The 16,387-nt window shown below is 32.4% G+C and overlaps 2 protein-coding genes across 2 annotated transcripts; both read right to left on the reverse strand.

Moving 5' to 3' along the window:
• Positions 1–781: 781 nt before the first annotated feature.
• LOC120356221 lies at positions 782–1,228 on the reverse strand. Its single transcript, XM_039445124.1, has one exon. The coding sequence runs from the start codon at positions 1,226–1,228 to the stop codon at positions 782–784; it is 447 nt and encodes a 148-aa protein (XP_039301058.1).
• A 10,180-nt stretch (positions 1,229–11,408) lies between these two features.
• Positions 11,409–16,184, reverse strand: LOC120356222 (histidine decarboxylase-like; the record flags this gene model as incomplete). The annotated part of the gene is made up of 2 exons (XM_039445126.1): positions 11,409–11,624; positions 16,026–16,184. Coding segments are annotated over 2 exons (338 nt in total), but the record flags the coding sequence as incomplete, so codon positions are not given.
• Between the last annotated feature and the right edge of the window lie 203 nt (positions 16,185–16,387).

A 16,387-nucleotide genomic window follows, 5' to 3' on the forward strand; every position in this document is an offset into this window, starting at 1 on the left:
GAGGCCTCCTCAATGTCATGTGTGCTTGCCTCACAATAACAGACTGATACTCTACTAGACTTACACCTCAACTAAATAGGTGTCGATACCATTTCTGTAGCGTCCAGCATTCTTTCCTGATGAGCGGTCAATGACAATGAATGCATGTGCAGCTGATGACCAAACCTTGTTACACATGTCCTTAAACTGATCAAAGGTTATGTCAGCGCCGACATGATATCGGTACAAGTGTTTCATGTTTAGCACATCCTGTTGAAACATGACAAGAAAGTTTGCATTGTCACGAATCAGCTGTTTTGGAATGCGGCTATAGGTCTGTGCTAGATAAAACCATCAACGTCACTGTGTCGGCCTGCACTAAAGTACTTCCTGATGGTATCCTGCTGCTCACAAATCACATCGTCGAAAATAATTATTGAGTTGGGTGGCAGCTCATGCGGGTCGGGTATTTCTTCACTTGTATCACACTCGACATAGTTTATTCCATTTCCTGCAAGTCCTTGCATGATTGTACGGAGCAGCTCATACTTGGACTGGAATGTAGTCTTTGAAAAAAGGTAGATGTTTGAAAATTGAATTCCTTTCTCATCAAAAAGCATGTTGAATAGTAGGTTGGTTTTGCCGCAACCAGAAGGTCCACATAATACATCTCATATGATTGGGGAACAATGGTCCATGACGCTTTTTCTTTGTATCCATTTCCACCAAGCCACACCCCCTAATCACTTTGTCAAAATCGATAACTCTAAACTGGTTTTTCTGTTGCACAACCTGTTTCATCTTACACAAGATCGTTCTTATCAATCCATGAGTCGTGACTGGAGCTATATCCTTTCCAGCTTACCAACAGTTTCTTTCCTCTTTTCCTCAACACTTTTTCAATTTTGAAAACACTGGGCACTTTTGTCTTTACAATTTCTTCAGAATAGAATCCTCCTTCAATGGGTTCACCTCTATAGTCTTCCAATTCATATGTTACAGGTACTGTGTGACGTACACGTGTTACTGTGAACAGCTCATTTGTCCAATTGGCTAGATAACCCTTGTCAAAAGTCTTTTTATACTTGCTGATTCTCACCTTATCGCCTGGCTCAATGTTTTGACCAGGACCAGGATAGAACTTGTTTTTCAGTTTACTATCCAACTTATCCTTATACTCTCGTCTTTGTTTGCTAAGCCTGGAAAGCAGCACTTTCTCATGCTTCTTCTGCACATCTACTGGCCTCATACCTATTGTTCAATGAATCTTGGTATTATACTCTTTGAGAAGTGAGGTTAGAATGTCTGTCCAACGATAGGTTCCTTGCTCAGTGAACTTGATCCACATTAACTGTTTAAGTGTTCTGTTGAAGCGTTCCACTATAGATGCCTTCTTATCTGATCTAGTTGAGTAATGATTCACATTATACTGTTTCACAAGTTGTTGGAATTTTGTATTGAACCACTCTTTACCATCATCGGTCTGTAGATTTTTCATTAGATGTTTTTCAAATATAGGTTGCATTGCCTTAACCACTTCATCAGCCGACTTATTTTTTATTGGTATAGCAAATGCATGCTTACTGAGACAATTTATGATTGTAATAATGTACTTGTAACCTTTGTTATGTCGAGCATATGGTATCATCTCAACAAGGTCAGCCTGATAGAGATTGTCAAGACCTTTGACTATAACCTTTCTTGTCGGAAAATTCTGACGAGCTTGTCTGTGCAGCTCTCGCGCTATCGCTGTCTTATCCATAATGGCGATATGAATTTGTTAATAAGCATTTATATAGGCAACAAGTTCATCAGACCATGATGTTGGCGGAAGTCATGATTAACCAACTTCCTGCATAAAGATGTTTATCAGAGTAGGATGATTCCTATTGTATTGGATGACTAACAGTATAGGATGTAATTTATGCTTTATCTCACACCTTATGCTTACTCTAGAAGTTGAAGGTTGTATGGAATAAAATGTGTAACAATTGTGGTATTACTAAATGTTTATTAACAGTATGCATGAAAATATATAATATAGTGCACAAAGATAATATTTCAGTCCAATATATGAAGAACTATGTAGTGATACAAATCTCCTAGTCGATTGCTTATTTCACAAAATCCTCTGCCGAACATGAATTTCAAGATGACTGCTCCCTCATATAGATCGGTGCAGCTTGATACTTCAGCGTTGTGGAAGATGTATGTCAATGTCTTCAAGAAGTTTTGAGCCGTTCCAAACGGTTCAGGCAGGTCCTTATCTCCAAACTTCAGAAATGGTTGCACAATCCATTGGTTGCTGGTTACTAGTAGACAGTCTCCACACTCACACATATCTGCTTGCTCCACTGCAGGCTGATGTTGTTACTAGATCTGGCACGTGTTAGAGTTGTAGTAGCAGCATTACAGTTGGAGTAGTACTAGCTTGAGTAGTTGTGATGCTAGCAGCAAGAGTTGTTGTAACAGCTGCAGTACTCACTGGAGTAGTAATAACAATGGATGCTTGTTCTTCACAGTACGGTGCACAGACCTTGACTGACCTTGCAACAACCGCTTCCAAAAAGTCCTGCAATGTGAATGTAGGGTGAAGACATGTGCGCAGATTGTATGAGCAGTGGACTCGTTTGCAGAGAGATCCCTCCACAGCTCGTTCCCCAACCATATTCATATAGGTAAGAAATCATCTTGTTATGCTTTCAATGAAGGCTGTTTCAACGACCCCACTCCACCTCCCCGGTCATATGACCAATGACCACGCCCACCAGTGGTCAGTCAGTTAGTTCAATTACTGATCAGTCACTGTTCATATAGGTAAGAAATCATCTTGTTATGCTTTCAATGAAGCTGTTTCAACGACCCCACTCACCTCCCGTCATATGACCAATGACCACGCCACCAGTGGTCAGTCAGTTAGTTCAATTACTGATCAGTCACTGTTCAATGACTGAACAGTAACCGACTGAACAGTAACTGAACAGTTGAACAGTGACTGAACAGTAACTGAACATGCTGAACAGTAACTGAACAGTTGAACAGTGACTGAACAGTAACTGAACAGTGACTGAACAGAATTGATCAGTAACTGATCAGTAATTGAACTGACTGACTGACCACTGGTGGACGACCCATTATACCATACAGACATGATGGTCCATGACAGGAGGAGTGAGGGTCATTGAGAATGTTCATATGTCATGTCTGAACATGGAGTGGGAGTCGTTGAAAATATCTATCTTCAATACCATTTTGATCTTTAGAGCAGCATGGCCATGTTGATCTAGAGTCTCCCATGGACATCTTGATCTAGTAGGTCTACCATGGACATATTCATCTGGTGTGATCTCATTACTATACGAAAATCCCCACGTACTGGTGGCATGACTGCACAAGACACAATGTCCAATTTTTTTCCCCCTTTTTTCCCTTTTTTTCCCATTTATTTAGTTTGTGAGTAAAGCTGTTTATGGTTTCCTTCTAGAAATTACTCCACTTCTTGACCGCATATCCTTTCCATCTAATAAAAATGAAAGCAGGATATATGTGGTGTAAATCATTTCCCGCGAACTCTATTCTTAGTCCAGATGTGATTTGTTCTATTATGAAGTGTTTATTCCTTTCACTCTTATCAAAATTGAAACAGGATATGCGATGCAAATTATCTATGTCAATTTCCTGGGAACTCAATACTTCTTTTTTTCATTTATTTCTGATTTTATGTGTTTTTAATTTTTTTTTTTTTAATTTTTTTTTTATTTTTTTTTATTTTTTATTTTTTTTTTTCAATTTATTTTTTTTTATTTTTTTCAATTTTTTTTTTATTTATTTTTTTTTTTTTAATTTTTTTTTCAATCTTTTTTTTTTTTGACCTTGAGGTTAGGGTGGTTGACCTGAATGACCTTGAGGTTAAGGTGGTTACCTGGATGACCTTGAGGTGGGTGTGGTTGACCTAGATGACCTTGAGGTGGGTGTGTTTGACCTAGATGACCTTGAGGTGGTTTGTTTCATGCACTGATAGGATACCATACATTTCCATAACATAAAACGAAAACAATATCTGTTACAAATATAGATTTGAAAAGCATCAGAAACAAAATCAAAATGTGAAACAGCTAGTTTCCTTTATTACACAAAAAAGGGCAAAATTGCATGATTCTAGGATATTTTATAATTCAATTATTGAATAATTCTAATTGATTATTAAATCAAATAGAATGAAGTTTTATTGCTATTTATTATTAGATAAATAATAGATTTATTATTTATTTATATTATTCCACATTGATTAATCTATGTATAATTGTATTGTTGCATATACGGTATCAGATTGCTCCTCATAAATGCATTGACTCTCCATACATTTTTGAATAGTCATCAATGTGCAGGAGAAATCCACATTAATTATTCTCTAATCTTCCTAATGAAAAAAGCAGCATATATTAGAACTTTTAATGAGATGAATCGATTATATATGGCTTATGTCTACCAGAGAGTATAGAATGTAACATTACATTGTAATTGTTCTAATAACATATTATTACTATAATAATGTAATTATTATTATAATTACATTACATTGTTTTAATTGTTATGTAACATAAAATGTATAGAATGTTAATTCTATCCTCTCTGGTAGACGTAACTGACGTCTACAGGAGTATTTAAACTACAGAATACGACACCTACTATTACATCATCTTCTGTTATAAAATCGTGCTGACATGAAAATGATACACACCACTGGAATGAAATCAAATTACTCGACACATTTATGAGTTGCACTTATTTCGTGACCACATTTTTTGCACATCTCTGATTTTTTCGCTTTAACAAGCGAATTGTATTTTATTGGCGAGGTCAGGTCTCCGTTTTTTTTTCTCTTCAAATATATAGTCTTGCTGATCGAACGAAAGTGATCGGCTCTTATGAAGATTATAGGACTGTAATATTGTCAAATTGTGATTCTGGAAAATAATAACAAACGAAAAGCTTGAGCACAGCATCTTTACAAATTTAATGGACAATATTCACTTTCTGGGTAAGGGCTGTTCGTATTCACACAAAAATAAAATCCAAGTACCCTTTTTCAACTTTATTTCACTTCTCACAGCATGTTTCGACTTGTAATGTCATTTTCAAGTGAGTGAGTAAAATAGGTAATGTTAAATAAATGCTATCAGCAACTTCTTGTTCATGATCATGTGTTAGTTATAAGATTTTCTAGAACTGCAAATTTCAGTTTTTTAGTTTTAGTTTTTGAAAGCTAATTTTTTTTTTAACTTTTTTTTGTAATTGGGTAAAAGATTCTTTGTGTCGTGAAAGTTAAGTGAAATTTCTTACTTTTACAGATTGCATTCTTTTAGTAATTGGTTTTGTGTCAAGTTTTCTGCAGTTCAAGAAAATAAATCATATATGAATATAGAAACACATGCTCATGAACAGGAAGCTAGTGATAGTATTTATTTTATCACTTTTTTGTTATTAAATAAAACCACTAGCAGTCAAATTACTTCAATAAATGAATTTATTCACTTACGTACAGTGCGTTGGGAATGGAAGACTCCAGAAGCAATTTTTGCAGTTCGTGGCCAAGGAAATAAGGTAGGTTTATAAAATATATTAAGTTTTTCCCTAAAAGTTTCAAGTGCGATCACAAAGTAGATATTTAGCCAAGTGAATAGATTCTAGATTTATAATTGTAATTCAATTTTCATTTGTTGAAATAATGGTCAGGAATCAGTTTATCATTTTTTTGTACAAAGAAAAATGATTTATTTCAAATTAAACTTTTCTTACAAACATTTACTCATTCGTTTTCAAACGAAACATAATTTTAATAGATTTCACTCATTCATTTATTACATACTAGTAGGTAACCCGTGCTCCGCAAGGCTACACTTACTGAAATATCGAAGAATTGAAAATAGACCTATAAACATCCTCGGTTAATAAATAAGAATCTATATGCAAAATTTCAAGTTAATCAGTCCAGTAGTTTAGACGCGTCAGATGCATCATTCTTGAATTTCCTATCCCGTACGTGTATAAATAAACCAATTCTTTCCTTAATATAATATAGATTTAACTTAACATAACTTGTAGATAGGCAGTCGATAAATTTTAATATAATTATCTTGAATGAATAATTCTACTTCTTTTGAATGAAATAGTGTATTCAATGGTGGAGGTGATGTGAAATCTGTTATCATTTGAAGTGATGTTGAGTTTAGTTACACACACATCGATTTTTAGACGTTAAGATTTTTGTCGTTCTTATAAATTCTATTAGAGTGAACATAACTTGACAGACATATGATGTGATCATGTGTTTGTCAATTCATCCGGTAGAGCTAGTGGGGGATTTCTCTTGTTAGTAAGGAATTTCTTCGAGTACACGGTGATCGAGAGTAACGACTATTTTGTTTTTGTGAAATTAACTGCTTTCGATAAAATTACTTTAATAATTGGACTAGTCTATTTCAGTCCTAATGAGGTTCAAAAAGGCATTGAATCTCTTGAAACATTTTTTTCGAGTAACATACACGTTATTCAATCATTACCTGTGTACATATAGGAGGCGACTTCAACTGTAGAATTGGAGAACTAAATAATTCCATAGATAATACCGTATTTAAAAGACACAATATCTTATCAACTAGACAGGCTAAGGATAAAGTTACAAATCGACAAGGGAAATTGTTAGTGAAAATGATGGAAAGTAATTATTTAATACTATTAATGGCAGAAGTAGGAGTGATTCATGTGATGAATTTACATTTGTTAGTATGCAAGGAAAGAGTACGATTGATATGATATGGGTCAACACTATTTTCACTGAAACTGTAACTGATATGAAGGTTGAAGAGATTATTCTCTCATCTGATCACTTTCCAATTACAATTGAAACTAATTTTATTATTGAGAATAAACAACTAATTTGTACAGACAGGGTAGGCTTCAAAAAATTAATCTGGTCATCAGACAAGGAGTCAGCTTTTCGTAGCTTGATGTTGTCTTTTAATACCGAATTAAATATTGATGAAGCCGAAATTGACTGTGGCTATTCTTATCTGTTGTCCGTTATAAAAGAAGCTGCTGAACAACTTAACCTTGTTAAGAATACCCATTACAGAATAAATAAAAATAAACCATGGTTTGACTATGAATGTATTACATTTAAAAAGAGTGTCCGTAAAGCTTTTCGAGCTGCTAAAAAAGGAAACTTTTCTAATGATGTCCTCCTACCGTATTTGACCAAAAGAAAGGATTACAAAACAGTCATTTACAATAAGAAAATGATATTTATTAATAATATTAAGATATATTTTCCAACTGTAGAAATGTAAAAGAATTTTGGAAGCAGTAGCATACTTCCATAGAAAACCTGTGAGAGTTAATATGATTGATTTTCAAACTTGGTCTGAGTTTTTGCTTACCAAGTATATTGATGTTTATCTTCCGGTACCAACTTTTCAAGACGTAGTTCCATGTCTGGATTCAGAAATAACTATGAATGAACTGAGTCGTGTACTTGCAATATTAAGCTCAGGAAAAGCTCCCGGAACTGAAGGCATTACCTATGAGTTTTTCAAATTCCTGCCCCCGCAATGGAGAAATTATGTTTTAAGACTGTTAAATAAAGTATTTAAAGAAGAGAAAATTCCCAAGGAATGGTTCAATATTTTAGTATTTTTCCTTCACAAGAAAGGCGATTGTAAGGATCCGAAAAATTACAGAATGATAGCTCTTTTAAATACTATGGTTAAAATATTTACAAAAGTATTGGAACTTAGACTCGCGACGTGGGCAGAAATGTGTAACGTGCTCCCAGATGGCCAATGTGGTTTCAGAAAGGATAGGGGTTGTGTAGACAACATTTTCGTTTTGCATTCCGTAATAACACATTATGTTGAAATGCGACATAGGAATATATGCACTATTTATTGACTTCCAGGCTGCGTTCGATAATGTCCCCCACTCTAAATTGTGGTACAAGCTTGGAAGCATGGGAGTTAGCAGTAAAATTATCAGATTTCGATCATTTGTATAGCCATGCAATATTAAAAGTAGGTGATAATATCATTCCTGTGGAGAGGGGTGTTTTGCAGGGCGATTCCATCAGTCCGCTTCTCTTCTCTCTCTATATAAGCGATGTAGAGGATTATTTCAGGAATCAGGGTTTACACGATGAACGGCCAGTTTGATGTATTCATGCTCCAGTACGCGGACGACATTGTAATTTTGGCTGACAGTACTTCAGACATGCGTAGAAAACTTCGGTGCTTGGAGACCTACTGTGAGAGCATACAATTAAAAATAAATACGGATAAGACAAAGGTGATACCTTTCTACAAAGGAAGATTAGGGAAGTTTTTACCTTTTTACTATTTCAATGACAAAATAGAAATCGCAAAAATCGTAAAACTTGGGGGTTGAGTTCTCCAGTTCAGGTAGATTCAATTATTTTTGCTCATCCATGTGTACAAAGGCAAAGAGCATTGGTGCAGCTATTAGATATGCTCTGGCTAAGGCGAAATGCAATACATGGGAGAGTAAAATAAAGTTAACTACTAGATGTATCATTTGTTGATAGATGTACACCCAACCTTTGAGATGGGCTTCAGAGGTTGACCTATTGGAGAAGAAGCTGAATAAAGCATTGTTTGCATTGAGAGTGATTCGAGGGTCATCAGACATTCCAGCAGCCCTGAGTGTATACCATGCATATTTTATTTCTGTGGTTAGGTACAGCATAATGCTATGGGAAGTTACCAGACTCTATTGGATCGAATCTTCTTGAGGCAAAAAGAGACTGTTAGAATAATATATGGATTGGGATTTAGAGAGAGTTGCAAACCACATTTCGTAAGAAATAATCTTCTGACGGTACCAGCAATTTATATACAGAAGCTGGTGACTTATATCAGGAAAAATAGAATTAATATTGAGGAACCCAGCCACACGCCTACGTATTCAACAAGAAGTCATGTTTCCAGCTACCGAGAATTAGATTAGACCTGGTAGGAAGAGACCCTTGGTATAGGGGTATGAAAATGTTCAATTGCTTCCATCTTACTTGAAGGATGAAACTACTAATGGATGTTTTTTAAATAGATTGAAGTATTATCTTGTCAATAGCTGCCCATACAAGGTTGAAGAACTATTTCAACCATAGATCTCTCGTTTTTTATGCCTAACTGTTTCTTGACTAAAGTAACTTTCATCCTATTATGAAACTTTCATAGTTTTTGACGTGTTTCTATGTGTTATGATTGTAATGTTTGTAATTGTTTTATTGTATTCTTATTATTGACATGTCATGGCTTGATAAATATTGTATTTATGCAAACAAATGTAACGAATAAAGATCTTATCTTATCTTATCTTAAAGTTATTTGAGACTGTCTTATTACCGGGAGTATTATATAACTCTGAAATATGGGGTCTGTTCAGCATAGAATCCATAGAGAAAATTCAATGTCAATTTTCAAATGTCTACTTTTGTTGAATGGCGGCACTCCTGACTGGGCGGGCAATCAGTATTCAGTCAGCAACGTTCAAATTGGCTTTCATTGTGTTCTGTAAAGCCGTCAAATGGTTGATTCGAATTCTGGAAATGCCAAATAGTAGATACCCTAGGAAGTGCTACGATATTATGGTATCAGAATTAGCGCAGGGAGGAATTGATAATTCAAAGCTCAGATTCAATTGGGTACATTCACTAAAAAGCCAGTTTTTCAATGCCTCAGCAGAAAATTTGTGGACGAATTATAGTATTGATGTGAATGCTTTGAAACAACGCTATGAGGAGCTTATAAAAGCATTTTGTGGTAATCTGTACAACTTAGATGTAGGTAGAGCCATCGATTCCCAATCCTCTCCCAGATACACGCAGTTGAATCCAAATTTCATTTTAGGTGAGCAGTTCAGATTTAGATTGGCCTTTTCAAAGATTCGTTGTTCATCCCAACTAAGATTGGCTAACGACCTGAGTATTTACCTGTATGTTGAAGGGAAGGGTATTTGGATAAATTGCAAAGAGCACTGTCCAATCTGCAACTTTCGAACTGATGAGACCGTAGAACATTTTTTATTAGTATGTCCCATGTACTGCCACATCAGGAGGCAATTCACTGCCAAATTCACTCGGAATATAGTAAATGATGCAGATAAAGTAATCGTACTGCTATCAAACTTGAGTGTAGAAAAAATAAATTCCGTGTACAATTTTACAGTAGAGGCACTCAAAATAAGATCAGAGATACTAAGCATAACAGGTTGAGCCGGCAGTGAGTCTTTTTAACAATCGCAGCAATTTAATCATGACGTTTCACTCAATTGAATGAATTGAGTTATCCTGTTTGTAATTATAATCGATGTTTCCATATTGTTTGTGTATTTTGTCTGTTTGTATCATGATGATTGTGACTTTGTATGGGGCGTGGCCCCGATTGCAAATAAAGATATTTATTTATTATAAATTCTATTAGAGTGAACATAACTTGACAGACATATGATGTGATCTTGTGTTTGTCAAAGCAAGTTCCATTCAATCTGCTAGAATTTATAAGGACGGCAAAAAATCGAACGTCCAAAAATCGATGTGTGTGTAGGGCTCTTAACAGGCATACACTAATAACTTGTTCACTTATTTCTAAGTGGGACGTATTTGTAGACGAACGGGTAGTGAAAGCCATTCCAACAAAAATGACACAAAACTATTGAGAAATTCCTACGTATATAAGACAACAATGGAGGACGAATTTTAAAGAACATTATTTTTCAAACGTGAAACTGAAATGATAGAAACACAAAAAATTATCTAGTACCATCCATTTTATTGCAACACTATTATTTTCAGCCCTTCAAGAGCAATCCTCAAGTGTCAAGCAAATGGCTCTTGAAGAGTTGAAACTAGTTATATTTCAAAAAAATTAAAGGCACTTGATACTTTTTATTGTGTCTTAATAATCAGAGACCTGAAATGATGAGTGAATATGAAAATGACAAAATATGAAGTGTTCATCATGAAGGCTTGTTTCCTGTACCTTTAACAGTATCTAAAAAAATTACATAAAGTAAATATAATGACATATAAATTAAAGTACCGTAATATAATGTAAATAACATATAGGCCTATCCAAAGCAAAATCGCACAGTGTGTTCAGCAATGAAGTAACGCTTTTAGTATCTCTCATATTTTTTGTAACCACATTGAAAAATTAGGAAGGTTCCATTGCGAGACTCCGTATGGAATGGGTGTACTCTACTTTTGTCAAATCTATTGAAGATACGACATGTATTTTCAGTTAATGATAGAATTTACTCACGTTTTTCGTACTCAATAGTGAGTAGGTCTAATTATATACTGGAAATGCATGTCGAATCTCCAATAGAGTTATTATCAATTGCTTCATCATGGAAAACAGCATCGATCACTATTTGATATTGTAATAAATTATTCTACTTGCCTGGACTATCCTTAGATTGTGTTTGCAGATTGGACAATACATTTGCGCATTGAGATACTGCACCTCCATTATCAAAGACAGCAACAAAACTGCCATTAACAATTTTTGTAGACATGGGAGAGTTGGCTAGTAGCCGACTGGACCCGAAATTCGCGTTACGTTCTCTCGTTTCTGTTAAAAACATAAAAATATAAAATTTTATCCCATATAAAAATATCACATTAATCCACAATCAATCATGAATGAAACAGACATTTATCGTAATTAATCATGAACGAAATATCTAGAAATAAGTAGAGAACTCCTGAGAGAGAAATAGACTAAAAATACTTTCAATGAATAGACCTTCTGTGACGTAAAAATGATAATATAATGAGGAACGATGTGAAAAGGTTTGACTGTATTTTAACAAATACATTTGATGGATGTTGAAATCAACACGAATTAATCTGTATCTCATATATCATAATATATGTGGAAGAAAATTTTTATCCAAATAGAAATAACTATCAAAGTAAAGAATAATATTTTATTTCTAATGAATGATATAACAAAAGTTTATGAATAATGTTGTAAGTAGTGAATGATAAGTGGTTAGCTAATAAATAATAAATGACTATGAAGAACGTTGGCCATGAAATAACTGTAGATCAAAAAAATAAAACTTTAATTTGATTTTACAAATTAATTCAATTTTATACGGTAATGATTAGGCTAATAGATGGATAATTTGATAAAATTATAATAACAGCTTTATCATGTGAATAATAAAAATTAAGGAATTGATAAACAATTTTTCCAGCATTAAATTCCCGAAAATCACTCATTATTGAAACAGACATTTATCGTAATTAATCATGGACGAAATATCTAGAAATAAGTAGAGAACTCCTGAGAGAGAAATAGACTAAAAATACTTTCAATGAATAGACCTTCTGTGACGTAAAAATGATAATATAATGAGGAACGATGTGAAAAGGTTTGACTTTATTTTAACAAATACATTTGATTGATGTTGAAATCAACACGAATTAATCTGTATCTCATATATCATAATATATGTGGAAGAAAATTTTTATCCAAATAGAAATAACTATCAAAGTAAAGAATAATATTTTATTTCTAATGAATGATAGAACAAAAGCTTATGAATAATGTTGTAAGTAGTGAATGATAAGTGGTTAGCTAATAAATAATAAATGGCTATGAAGAACGTTGGCCATGAAATAACTGTAGATCAAAAAAATAAAACTTTAATTTGATTTTACAAATTAATTCAATTTTATACGGTAATGATTAGGCTAATAGATGGATAATTTGATAAAATTATAATAACAGCTTTATCATGTGAATAATAAAAATTAAGGAATTGATAAACAATTTTTCCAGCATTAAATTCCCGAAAATCACTCATTATTGTTCATTTTTTTTATTCTTTATTGATTCATACAATAAGTAGATGATCAAAATGATAGGGAGAGAAAAAATAAGGCGACTTTGTGCTATTTCTCTCCCAAATTTATATATAACATATTATAGCAAATAATATAACATATGAATTTTCCAAGTTATCACCTAAAAGCATCGACTCATGAATATTTATTTATTATTATTTATTATTTATTATTATTATTATTATTATTATTATTATTATTATTATTATTATTATTATTATTTATTTATTTATTTATTATTTATTATTTATTTTTATTTATTATTATTATTATTATTATTTATTATTTATTATTATTATTATTATTATTATTATTATTATTATTATTATTATTATTATTATTATTATTATTATTATTATTATTATTATTTATTATTTATTATTATTATTATTATTATTATTATTATTATTATTATTATTATTATTTATTATTTATTATTATTTATTTTTATTTATTTATTTTTTATTTATTTATTATTTATTATTATTATTATTATTATTATTATTATTATTATTATTTATTCATTTATTTATTCATTCACAATATCACATCGGGAACAACAGGTAATGACCCAAATATGTTTCCTTAACACAACAATAAGTACAGTATACAATTCAATCAAAACAAAAAAAAAGATACTAAAACTAACGTTTGAAAAGAAAGAAAATAATACTTAGAAAACTACTTCTTAAACATGCCTTAATAGAGTTGATGGTGAAAGTGATGGTGAAAATGAATATATGAAGTGATGAAGGAGAGGTGCTTTCAATAAAGATGATGAGAGAGCATGCAGTCTCATATGAATGATAGGATGAGGGTGATAATGATAACTGCCAGCAAAAAAATTTGAAAATAAGGGGAAAGTAAGAATAAAATGAGTTTGAATGTGCAAATAAAGAAAAATTAATATTTAAAGAGTGATATTTTTAACAATGATAGAAATATTAGCGAAAATTATGGCTGCTGATTAAAAATTCAGTTATTCTGATTCTCTCTCAGAAGCATATTATGGACGTTAATAATGAAAATATTTTTATGTATGGTGATATGAAAAATTGAACATTATTTTGCATGCATTTAATTAAAAATTGAAGAATAGTAGAGTAGTAATTAAGTAATTCCAAAATTATGAAGACAAAAAAGACTTTGTGATACTTGAAATTATTTGTATAATAATCATGAAATCATTTCTCAAAAATTTGAATATTGAATAGTCTGAAGATATCAATGAATCTATCAGAAAACGGAATCATCACTTCCAAACATTATTCTACTCTGAACTTGAATTCTTTTCCCAGTGGATTAGTAAGAACTTTTAGCTGACACTTCCAAGATGATTATGTTGCGAACGTCTTTGAATTAGCTTCAAAACTGCAAAATGTTTAGTTGTTGATCTGAAAGAAGGGCGTAAAAGCTTAATATTGTATAGTAATAATAAGTATATTGTTAAATTTATTCTTTTAAAATATTAAAGAAACAACGGTGTATTAATATGAGAACAAACACAAGAAATAAATAATGAAGGAAAAATGTTGTCATCAAAAATGAAACATAACTTAATAAATAGTGCATTTATGAAGATTTCTGAATCGTTTACTGCAGAAAGAAACACATTGACTCTCAAATTCTCCCTACCACTGTTTGAATCTGAAAGGAAAACTACTTGCGATGTCTTCTTTTTCTGCAGTTACCTAATTTATTAAAGCTATTTTGCAGCTACCGTACTAGCCTATACAAAGCATAAAATCCATTGCATTTGTTTGCTTTCTGCAGTAAACGATTCAAAACCCTAAATATATGGTTGATTGATTAGTAATAATAGATTAAAATGATTGATTGTTATATTATTTTCCTACAGTTACGTTGAAAAGTGGCCATTGCTGCACTGATTACAGAACGCAAAGAAACACTTTTCCGCTCTAGTGAGGGGAAAATTTTTCTGCACTCCAGATTTGCAACATGGCAACGCAAAATACTTAGTAGGTTATATGGAGCAACAGTGCAGCAGAATCAAAATGAAGTTGGTAACAGTGACTGCTGTGGCTGCTATAGTGAGCAGAGGTGCAACGAAGCACAACGAGCATGTTATTAAGTACGGTAGATATTATAACCAAGGACAACATTTTTATTCAATTTGACAATAAATTAAGGTTTTTATCAATAATAAAATTACACAGAAAAACATTTGATGCATTTCAGGCAATTTTACCCATAATTACCCACTTTTCATATTCAATGGTAACTGTAGGAAAAACTTAATGTGAAATACGTGCGCAAAGTTCCTCTGCTGCACTCAAGAAACCATTCCGCCCTCGCCTACGGCTCGGGCGTAAACGTTTCTTTCGGTGCAGCAAACTGTCACTTTGCGCACTAGTTGCACAAATAACTATTATAGAACTACTTGGGATTTTGATTTATTTCTGCAGTTAGCAGTTTATGACATACCGGTATACAATTTCTGGCCTACTCTCTTTATAACTTTATTTTAAAGGAAGTAGGGTATATTAAAGGTGATCATATAATGAAAACAATCCATTAAAATGTTGTCATGAAACTAGAAAATGTGTGAATATTGAAGAAAAATCAACTAATAAAATAATTATATTATTTTTCAATAAAACCGTACTAGAACAAAAATCATAAATATGAATGTTCAACTTTAACAATTACCTCTTTTTCCTGAAAATTATAAGTTTTATTTATAAGTTTAAATAAATAAGTTTAAATTTATAAAATTATAAGTTATAATTAAAACAGGTTTGATTTTGGTCGTGTAACAATAATAATTGTGGATTACAGAATTATTTTTGAAAAGATAAACAATGATATCATTGTATTGAGCTTAATATAGCTCAATTCATTTTTGTGTATCACTAAACTTCTTTTGAAAGGAAACAATTTATGAATTTGAAAAATGAAAATGAGAAATCCTTAGGCATTGGGAAAATATTGGTCGGTTTAAAAATATATCTATAATCATGATGATATATGAGATGAAAAAGAAAATTAGTAGGCTTGAAGTCCCCTATCATAAAGTCCAAGAATTATTTCTATTCAACCATTTCTACTTGAAGAAACTTTGAGAAAAAGTTCACAAAATTACTCATGAGAGACTCACCAGCCAAACGAACTTTCACCCTGGATGGCGACCTTGTCAATTCTTGATTGACTTCTTTCAAAATTTCTCCGGCAGTTGAACGAATTTCATTCCAGTCTCGAACAATGTCCTCCTCAGTGGTCCTCTGGGATGTCACCGTGAAACAGATCACGTATTGCTCTTGACAACAAAAATGCAAAATTACAAAAAATGTTATCTCAGGAATATTCTAGACTATTCTATTTATAATCAATTTGAAAATAGTTATCTGCCATCATCATTAATTCATGTGCAATAACATCGTCTGAATAATTTTTTGGTGGAGAAAACATACGAAACCGAAACAAAGATCTCGTTAATCAATAATATTATAAGAGGGAAGC

Source organism: Nilaparvata lugens, unplaced genomic scaffold, assembly GCF_014356525.2.
Source record: "Nilaparvata lugens isolate BPH unplaced genomic scaffold, ASM1435652v1 scaffold6197, whole genome shotgun sequence".
Taxonomy (NCBI): Eukaryota; Metazoa; Arthropoda; class Insecta; order Hemiptera; family Delphacidae; genus Nilaparvata; species Nilaparvata lugens.